A 10,629-nucleotide genomic window follows, 5' to 3' on the forward strand; every position below is an offset into this window, starting at 1 on the left:
CTTGCCATGGTCCTGGGGTAAAGAGATCATCTAGTTCAGTACATTGAGGAAGACTGAATTTTGGATGATAGGTTGTTACTATACAACTGTAAATCAGCATTCTTAGCATTTAAAACCTGAAAATGAAACCAAATGTTTTAGTTTCACAAATATCCTCTCCCCCACTCCAGCTTTTTAGATAATGTTTGAAATGTAAACCATTTCTTGTTTAAAGCAGTGATGCTCTTTTTTGTTCGTTTTTCCCCCAAATGCTGCAATGGTATCTTTTCCCTCATATTATTATTCTTACCTTTCCAGTATTACTTGGATCCACCAGTTAAACTGAATGAAGCTCTTGAAAGATACGGCTTGAAAAAAGACGACTTCTTTGTCTTAAACCATGGAGAATCACGGGACTTGAGTACAAATGATGGGTTTGAATAATGAAATAGTAGCAGTTCCTTGTAAGCCATGTTTGATTTGAACTAACAGTTAATGTTACAAATATTAATATGATATACTTACAAAGCAGATTTTTTTGGTGAGAATTGGATTTTTAGATGCCAAGTTTGTTAGTTTGAGAACTAAAACTTGATACCAATTTCATGATAATTTTTACTAGTTGTATTGTTCATAAAGTTTTAAAGGTGATCTAAAAACTGGTTAATATATAAGGTATTGTCTGGGAATATTTTGCAGTTTCACTCTTGTGATAAATGACCCCTGATAAATTACTAGGGTTTTTTTAAGACTCTTCATCTTACCTGCAGCAGCAATAACAACCTCAAGCACAGGACATATTCTTAGAATTAATGGCTGACTTGAATTCGTCATTGTGAGAATGTCATCTCCCACTTGTAAGTCATTCATCTTCAGGTTATGCCCTGTACCTCAGTAGCTTCTCTGTGTGTTTTGTGGGGTGGAGTCTTCCAATGCAGCTGTGGTGTTAAAGCACAAGCATGGCAAAATAATTATTTTACTGAGTGCTTCTACCTTTTCATATATTGACGAACCACAAAAGCTGAATTTTACAATGATCTAAAGAAATGTGCCTTTTAAAGAGATAATTTAATATTGCGTCATTGATGTGTAAAACTTAACTGCTGGCCAGAGTATCTGCACACATTCGTTGTTTTGTCAGTGTTTTTAAGTTAGGCCTGAATGTGTCTAAAATAACTTTCTTGTCAAATGCAGTACATGAAATGGAGTAATCCTATAATGGCACTTGTCTTTGCATTCACTCAGCCTACTACCAAGTACTTTTTTTTAAGTGAAAAATCTTAAGCAAGGGCTGCGGTAATTTTTCTTATAGCTTCCCTATAAAGTTGAATGAGAGATTACAACATTGTTCTGTATTGTAAAACTTGGCTAATTGTATCTGTATCAAACTGCCATGCCAATTTACAGAATTAAAGCCTATTGTTGCCAATAAAAAGGGTTGTTATTCTCCTTCATAATTCATTGGCAAACAATTTTTTTTTGTTCATGATTTGTTTTGGTTTTTTTGCTCTCGCTGTGCGTTTCATTTTATGTTCATGCTCTATGAAGCTAAATTTTAAAAAGGCATGTCATTTCCCTGCAATTTAAAGACAGGAATTTTTGGCAACAAGATTGTTGGATGCTAAGAGCAAACTGAAGTTATCTCTTAACTGCTGACAGCTATCTTTTAAAAATTGGTGTTGGGAAGTCCTAGAAGTCTTACAGGTCTTAAGACCAACAAAAACAGCAGAAGGAGGCAAACCTCAGTTAATCCAACTTCATGCTGAGGAAGTGTTCTGGAACAGATCACTCCACTTTCATGTAAGAAAAAGTGGGATTCATGTTTGACAAACATCAAGATTTCTTTATTGCAAAGAAACAAACTAAAATATACCTAGATAAGCAGCCGCAGCGAAGTACTGACTTAACATATGCCATTACTGACATTCAGTCTTTTGTTTGGATCTATTAATGCACAGCATTTGTATGTAGAATGGTCACTGTTATGCTTTGCTTGGTGGTGGTATGATTCCATTTAGGATGTGGGGTGGTGGATAAAAAAATAGACACACTTGTGTAAAGAACACTTTGGAGAGTCTTGCATAATTTCAGAACACCTCAACAGCATATCTTGAAAGCATTTAAAAATACGTCTTTCTAGACCAGAAAAAGTTTGAGACAACACTGTGACAGGTTTTCATGTACTCGAAGGGTCAATGGTCACTTGTTTCTGTCAGCTATCAAAGTAAAGGATAAGAGATCAACTTCAATTATCAAAAAGATTGTATTTGAAAAACTTTTTAGGTTGGAGAACATGGAGGAGGGACACCTACACATCTCTGTTGCAGAGCTTAAGAAAACACAGATGTACCTAGATCAGATATACCTAGAACAGACTAGTGAAAGTTCTTGTCACAAAAGAAGGGTAGGATTGGTAAATTTTTAGGGTCTGACCTAGCCTTTATTTTTCTTTGCTAAATACAGAGGGAGAAAAAAATCAAATGCACGAAAAGTGGCAAAACATGAAGTTGATTGTAATTTAACTTGCTTATTCCAAAATGAATAGTGTTTTGAGCAGGGGGAAGGAGAAAGGGAAGTTCACTGTCAGTGCAGCAATTGTCAGGGATCTGACTGGGAATCACGCCAACTTCTATTTCTGCCTTAATTGTATTCCTGATGAGTTAAAACTGCCTATGCAGATGAATTAGATACATAGAGCTTTACCCTGTATTGATCAGGGCATAGACAAGGTCACATTTTTCGTGCAGCTTTAGCTATTTGCAAAGGTGCTTACTGAAAAGAAAATTATCTGTTGAATTACAGAATGAGAGCAGTGTTTTATAAGAGTGCATATATTAACTTAGAAAGAGGAAGGATCTGGTAAGAGTTGAAGTAAAACAGCTCTCTTAAAAATGGTACAGGGTGGAAAACTTGTTTTCTAGCCTTTACTCGTGACAATTCTTTTACTTCCTCTATGATACAGCGCTGACGAAGTTTTAGTAGTCTTGTTTTAGCATGAAGTGTTTTCTTTATGTTCTTATGTATACTTTATATTCATCAGTGAAATTTCCTTCAGATTCTGTTATAATGATGATTATATGTATTACACTTCATTTTGAATTAACACTGGATTGATGGCTAAAATTTTGTGTGGGCTAAATCAACAGGTGCATTTAGTCTGATGTTCTGGTTGCAGAGAAAAAGGAGTCATTCTGGAAGGAAAGCAGGCCCAAGCACTGCTACAGAACAGGAAGCTTTTGTAAAAAATGTGTATGATGCTGCTCATGTAGACTTTTCCATAAAGATGAGAGTGTTGAATTGCAGTTGCAGATAATATTTGACTCAATATTTCCTTAAAGTAACAATTTTAAAGCAAGATAAATTCCTTTGGATTTTTTTTCAAGTGTAGAGACCATGTACAGTGGTGGCTAACTGCAGTGCAGCTTGGCTAAATGGAATGGATATACTAAGCATATGAGAATGTAGTTTTAGAATATATTCTGTGAAGATAAGGTGAAAAAACATAGGCTAGGGAACTCTTAATTTGCAGTTTTCATTGAAAATACTAATTTTGTGGGAAGCCAGTGATAGTTTGGTTTTGTTTTTATTTAATATTCTGTAAGTTTTGCCTGCACCTGTTTAGCAGATAAGTTAACTCATTTCTAATTGCCAAATCATTAATGCATCTTTCTACAGAGGTATTTATCCAACAGCTGAAAATATTTAAAACAAAATATTTTTATTACACTGAGAATATTTTGATTCATTTTACTCATCCATTTAAAACATTCATTGTATTTATGAAAGTTTTCATGTTTTTAAACTATGCCTCCCCCTCTGTATACATATGCCAGCTGTACAGTGGTTTCTCAGTACTGGTGAAGTTATTACTTTTATCTTGCTTGTAAAAAAAACCAAAAACTAAACAACACCACCCCCCCAACCAAGAAACCCCAAACCAACAAAATCCACTGTGCTCTCTGTATTAAATACATCATATTCTCTTCTGTAGTAACTGATCTGTGCTGAGTAATATGGTAGTATTCGGGGGTGGTTCTTTTGTTGTTTTAATGTTTGCTTGTTGAGGGTTTTGTAGCACAGCATTCCTAACATTTCATACTTCCATCAGATCAATCTGTTCTTTTAAAAAAAAATCACTATTGTGTTAATATTCTCACAACTTGCTCTTTCACTTCTGTATCGGGATGATGCAACAAGGATGCCAGTTTCTGAGCAAATGGGGTAGAGTCCCTGCAGAGTGTAAAGAAAAGAGAGTCTTCCCTGTATTGGCCCTGAATCACAGTGCCATCTTCATTGTTCACGTTCTTTTTCAAGTTTGCGGCAAACGTCAGGGCTCTATGCAGAATATCTCTGTTTATATGGTCGTCAAAAAATAACAGCAGTGATGGCACCTAGGATAGTCAAGAAATAATCCATACTTAATCACCAGCAGTAAGTACTTGTAACTAAATCTAACTTTAAAAAAAAAAAAAGGAAAAAAGAGTCTGCACCTAAACCCCCTAAAAGAGAAACCCTGTGAAATACCACAACTCTATGTGCTACAAAAGCATGCCAGAAACTTGCGCAGTGTGCACATTTCCACTTTAGAAAAGACGGGTGTGTGCTAATAAATGCTTTGTCCTTTCCATCTCCAAAATGTGGCTGGCTGGAAACTTCCCATTTGGAAGAGCGGGTCTGCTTTCCTTCTCAGCAACGTTGCTTTTGCCCTCTGCAGTGATCTGAATGTTTTTATATTAGCACATGTGCTAAATGAGAAAGGGATACACTTTTAACAGAGAACTGAACATTTATCTACCCCAATCTTATTTTAATAATGACAAGCTGGTAATATCTAGACTAGCTTTGCTCAAGGCAGACAACTCAAAAATTAAAGGCACTGCACATTTCAAGAAATTTACTTTGGGGAGGAAAAGGAGGATGCAGCACTAATCCAGTCCCTGACTCCTTGGTTTTGGTGTGAGGAAAGGATGTAACTGAAATAAACCTGATTGCCAAGGTGAGCAATAACAAATACCACAAAGTTCTACAGGAAGACTAAGTAAATGAACAGGGAAAGTTCATTTACAGTGCTTGGAGACAATAGTGTTATGGCTGCCTTTGAGTGAAGGGGTGAGTGTCAGTGGAATTTGGTTGTCTTAGGTATAGTGTGTGAGCTAGAGGAACAGCTGCTGAGAAGGACCATTTACAGCACTGGGTGTATTTGACATTTGTACCTGGTCTGCAATCTATATACTGACTGCATGGCTGGAAATGAGGTTTTGGGGTTGGTTTTGAAACTTCTCAGGGTATCTTATATCTATATTATACATAGAAGTTTATGGTACTACCCCTTTGGTGGAAAGAGAAGGTAAGAACAGGCTTCTGCACACTGTGACTGATTATTCGGAATAGTACAGGAAACACGACCAACTGCCTTCAGGTGCATAGGCCCTGTGACTCTTCCTCTGCCAGTATGCTACCTGTATCACATGACGCTTCGGAAGAAAGTTAGCCCACGGAAGAGTGAACTCTTCTCGTGCTGCCTAGGACTGTACGCCAGAGTAGCATATATACTTCTAACACATGAAAATTCTTCTATTGCATGTGCATATCTAAACACACACGGATATATGCTAAAAATACAATGAAACAGCAAGAACCTTACTTGAGCTCTGAGAAGATGTCTTGTCATGGCTGGGTTTGCAGATAAATTCACAAGTACTTTCAAAACCTGAATCTGAAATGAGGAATGTACAGGTTCACTGCAAGCTCCAAAACCAGTAAGTATAGCAGAGATGGGCATCAATAATGTCAGTGTGGACTTGGCGAGGAAAAGGTAGGAAGGGTCAACTAATATCTTGAGTTGTGCACTTCAGTCTTTGGTATCAGAAAAGACAGAGCTCATGGAGTCACTAGTACATTTATACTAAGTACAGACATTTCTCAAAGCAAATTCAGCTTGACTTAAACATCAAAATAAGGCAAGATCTAGAAACAACTTGCACTAGTCAAAACACAGAATATTTTTAAAATATAGAGAGGATGGTTAAGTACTGTATTTAAAATGTGATCGGAAACATACACAAATACACCTTCGTACTTTCCTAGACCTTGTGATGCTAATGTTTTAACTAAACACTAGGAAAGGGCCAAGTGCTACTTACTATCCCTAAGTAAAAAAAAATAGGTCTACTATATTTAGTGGAAATTTGAGTCCTGGAAAATTGGTTTTAATCTGATAGAGCAACTGAGAACACTGATGGTACTGTGACATGTTGAATAAATGCCGAATTTGGTCCCTATTTGAAGATTTGCTTTCAATATTGCGCTAATTCACAAATAAGTGCAATTTCCGCTTGCAGTCACTAGGGTTCCAAGACATGTCAGAAGGATAAGGGTACAGACAGAAATCCATAACTTAGGTTACCAGTGCTTGGCATGTTCCCCTCGGGAGATTCATGCACCACTGAAGCCTTTCACATGCGGATTCTCCTTGCTCTGCGATGCAGCATCAATGTTTAGTGAGCAGAAGAGAATTCTGGAGTTGCTGTAGCAAAGGCACAGGACAATAGCAGTGCACACACCGCTGCTTTGGCAGGGCTCTAGCCCAGTGGTCCCACCAGCGAGATTCCCATCCTTCCCTCTGATTCACAGTGAGAAAATAGCATAGATCCGTATTTCACAGGTTTTATGCATTATCTCCTATTATTAATGAACGCTTGATTTTCTATGCACAGTCTAAACTATTTTACAAGAACGGTAAAAAAGGGGGCAAGTCAAGCAGCCTGACAAATGGTTTGTAACAATACACCACCCAGTACCTGCGTCCTGTCAGTTCCTTCTGCAAGCAAATGAAAAAAGCATGGAATGGAGTTTATCATCTTATGGTGGTAGTCTCTAGTAACAGACATATTTGTCAACAACCGGAGTCCAGCTAGCTGCACATCAGAGTTCAGGGGAGCTGTCTCAACGTTCCTACAAACTTGTGTAATATATTCCTGGGGAGAAAGGGAAGGAGATGAGAAGACTTTTTTTTGATACCAGCAGATTTTCTATTCACAAATAGTATCAGTAGCCCAGCTTCAGTACTGAACACTGCTGGCTAAATTCATAGCCCGATCAGGGTTCCTGGAAACAAGAACTTCTTTGTTCTGAATACATTCAAACATTCTATTGGCATGAATGAAGCAGGCGTTACGGAGCTATGCTTGCTAACCTTCCTGAACCCAACTTGCTTTATCTCAGAAGTGGCGGAGTTTTTTAAAGAGTTATTTAAAAAAATCACTTTCAGCAACTAACATCTTACATGTTAAGACCCAGCTAAGGGCAAGTCTTGGAATGAAATCCTTTCTTCCAACCATGTGGCCCATACTGGAGTATTCCTCAGGAACAGTGATGACAAATGACATTAACAACTACTATTTACCAAATTGCTTCTGGATAACAGTATGTAACCAACCCTGGAAGTCCTAACTAAGAAAAGAATTACTTTGCCTTTACTAAAGGAGTTGTTTTCTACCTATATAAACATTTGCTCTTGGCAAACACTACTTTTAAAATAAAGTTGCTCAGCGCTAATGATGCTGCAAACTACCATGTGCAATCAAACTGCCTTTTTATCAGGCTAATGAAAAAAAACAGTATAAATCTTCAGATCTGCATCAGCTCACTGCTTGGACTCTTCCTGACCTATTGATTAATCTAATAATGTCAAAAGTAGACGCTTTTTTGATGGTTGGTCCTTTCACATCCATAGCATCTACCACATTTACAACCAGAACTTGCCATTGCTTTTACACGCTATTGTTTTAAGATGAAAGTATCACCCTGAAATATTGGTCTCATACAAACCCACGAGATCAATTACTATTTTCTTCTCCCTTGCTATGGAGTCATGCTAAGTTCAGTCTGCAATCCATCCTATTCAACGACGGCTGTTCTGGATGCGTTTGGAAATCATCTTGCCTCCCATAATTTCACTATAAACTTAGCAGCACAGTCTCTGTTTACTGGCACTGGGTGAAAGCTGAACACAAACTGCCTCGTTTCCTAACTGTCCTTTAAAAACAGTAAGTGTCAGTGATCCAGTGCATTTTTAAGTTATCCTTTGGCCTTGGGACGCACAGATCATCCAGATCTTCTGACTCGTAGGTCTAACATCAAAACATTCTGGCATCCTGGCTTATATCTTAACAAATACGCTGAAAGCCCTCTACTATCTCCTGTGTCTCAGTTACTTCAATTTTCCCTCTAAGAAACTTACCTGTATCTCTTCCTGGTTTTTAATATTCATACTCAAATTATTAAGTGCATTTAGTGCTTTTTCTTTAACTATGGGAACACAATCTGAGAGCATCCCTCCAATGACAGAAAGGCCATCCAAATTTCGGATTATATCCTGAAATATAAAACAGAGCTTTAATAAGATTTTTAAGAATTTAAATTAAATGCTGAAGGCTTTCCTCAAAGTTTCCATCTTAACGCAAATGGAATGTGTGAATGGAGACTTCCCGAACGGGCTCCTCTGCTTTAATGGGGGAGTGTTAGCAGATACAGCTTTTTGCTTTCACTGAAATTGAGTCGTCCTGCTTAGGGCCAAGGTATTATTTGACATGACCTGACAATGGCACAACACCGTTACTTTTACAATCCATCCTGCCAAGTGTGATTAAAGCATTCAGATTATAAAGAACCAAAGGTAATTTTTGCATAATGACTTCATAGACTAGCTGAGCCAGGTCACAGTACCTAAAAGTCCTGACTGAACAAAACAGAATTTCAAGATGCAGCTTTAAATTATTATGAGCAGAAGTTCTAAAACTTACTTGCTTTTCCCTTACACTTGATTTTTTTTAAAATCTTTCTCACTTAGTTTAACCATCACTGAAAAAAAACAGCCTTGGCATTCAGTTCTGTTCTGTTTGGAGAGATTTATATTAAGATGTTTTAGGAAGCCAGAATAGATAGTTGTCCTAAGTACCATACAAAAAGACAAAACCAACAAAAAAATATTTTAAAAAAGGGTGAGACCCTGGAGGTTAAACCTTTACAAAGGCATGAATATCTGCATCCAGCTCAAAGCTTTTCTGCATCATATTTCCAATTGATTCGAAGACACCTGGATAGTTGGAAAGTTCCTAAGATGCAAATGGCATCATGCAAACTGTAAAGATAAAGAATTTGTTTAAATTACCTTGGTAAGTTTCAGAGCTGATCCTAGAAGTATTTAACCCTTCTCCAATTCAACCCTTTCACTAATGTTACACAACTGCAAGCAACAAAATACGGAATTACAGCACTTTTAAAATACAGAGCTCTGTGCAGACTTGGAGCTGCACAAGCATTAAGTTTAGATAAATTCTGTGAAGCTGGTAAATTATATTATTTGGGCTAGCAGAAATTGAGGCACAGACATAAAATGGACTTTAGAACACAAGCTACCTTAGCTCTCAGTCCTGTGCCACTCCTCAGGCAAACAGCACCTCTCATCCTCCACTCTGACTGGTATTGAAATGCTGTTGTTTCCTGCAGAACAATACTTACTTGATTTACAGAGAAGGCAGCACTGTTGCTGAGGGTGATTAAAGCTTGCTCTTGAATTAATGGATCATCTGTGGCCTGGAGCAAATGAATAAGTTTCTGTAGAGTATCCGCATCCATGGTATGGGTTGATGCTGGAGGACTGTCTGTCAGTGTATAAAAAATTAAATACTTGATACCAAGTTTGAGACATTTCACTTAGTTACCACTTAAAAGTTTTTTAGACAGCTGAGGTTTAGCTGTCAGTTGTAGGATGCATTGTTCTAAGTTTGGTTGTACCCAACCATCATATGGCAAAAACCCCCTGTGTTTTACAGCAGCAAGACTTCTGTCCTTTTTTCCTGAGTCCTCTGATTACTTTTTTTCAAAGGAGAAAACAAAAGCAATACATAAGAGCCTGAGGTGCATTACTCTGGTTAACCTACAGCAAACCTCCCCTTCAAAATTATTTAGACTATTCAGCAAACATGTTTTTTTAACTTGCGTTCTAGAATGAAATGTGGAAAGCTGTCTGGACACCAGGAAAACAAAACTTCTGACTTGCAGAGTACTAGTTCCAGAAATTACGATAATGATGTCTTTCTTGCTAGTACCCTGATGTCCTTTGACAAAGTAACAGCTGCAGTGCTAAGAACACAGCCGATCATGGCATCACTCAGGAACTGAGGAAGGGTGTTTCTGCCTCAGGATGGTGTTACAGAGTGCCTGTCTTTCATGAAAGGGTGACACAAATGCATCAAAGGCCATTTTCAGCCAGGCTGGAGGCACTATTTAGGTAGCTGATGACTAGAGACGACTTCTGAGAAGCTAACCAGCCCTTTGTAATTCTTTGTATTTGCTGCCATCGCCTCACCTGGCAAACACCATAGTATTCTTGGGGGGTGTGGGGGGGTCAAGCTTAATGATGATAATCCAAGAGCTAGCTTGAAAAACAAAATTGTTTTTTATCCTCATCTAAACACTTCAGTTTTGAATTACAGGGGGAACACAAATAACTTTAATAATAGACCAGTAAACACACTGATTGGAGATGCGCTTTAGGGGACTTCAAAAATATAAATTAGGCTTTTCTAAAGAGAAAACGTGCTCTGGAGCCCTCTGAACGCGCCGCACGGCTGTTAGCGGGCCGGT

General features: G+C 37.9%; 2 protein-coding genes across 2 annotated transcripts in view; one reads left to right on the top strand and one right to left on the bottom strand.

Moving 5' to 3' along the window:
* Positions 1 to 608, top strand: part of NAPEPLD (N-acyl phosphatidylethanolamine phospholipase D) — an 8,748-nt gene extending 8,140 nt beyond the window's left edge. Inside the window, exon 4 of the mRNA XM_010138254.1 lies at positions 298 to 608. Within this exon, the coding sequence (XP_010136556.1) occupies positions 298 to 423 (126 nt within the window). The 3' untranslated portion in view covers positions 424 to 608. The remainder of the gene's footprint in view (positions 1 to 297) is intronic.
* Positions 609 to 4,115: 3,507 nt separating this feature from the next.
* On the bottom strand, positions 4,116 to 9,618 carry ARMC10 (armadillo repeat containing 10). The gene is made up of 5 exons (XM_010138255.1): positions 9,502 to 9,618; positions 8,222 to 8,356; positions 6,780 to 6,956; positions 5,624 to 5,695; positions 4,116 to 4,370 (listed from the first exon to the last, which is right to left on the bottom strand). The coding sequence occupies exons 1-5, from the start codon at positions 9,616 to 9,618 to the stop codon at positions 4,116 to 4,118; spliced, it is 756 nt and encodes a 251-aa protein (XP_010136557.1).
* Positions 9,619 to 10,629: the final 1,011 nt, after the last annotated feature.

This window comes from Buceros rhinoceros, unplaced genomic scaffold (genome assembly GCF_000710305.1).
Source record: "Buceros rhinoceros silvestris isolate BGI_N320 unplaced genomic scaffold, ASM71030v1 scaffold40116, whole genome shotgun sequence".
Lineage (NCBI taxonomy): Eukaryota > Metazoa > Chordata > Aves > Bucerotiformes > Bucerotidae > Buceros > Buceros rhinoceros.

Excerpts from the sequence above, each read along its gene's own strand:
- ARMC10 (XM_010138255.1), bottom strand. The coding sequence starts at position 9,618 with ATGGATGCGGATACTCTACAGAAACTTATTCATTTGCTCCAGGCCACA. Across the intron at positions 5,696-6,779 it reads AAGGAACTGACAGGACGCAG|ATTCAGGTTTTGAAAGTACT; the intron begins GTACTGGGTGGT and ends TCCTCATTTCAG. Across the intron at positions 4,371-5,623 it reads GACATCTTCTCAGAGCTCAA|GTGCCATCACTGCTGTTATT; the intron begins GTAAGGTTCTTG and ends TGACTATCCTAG.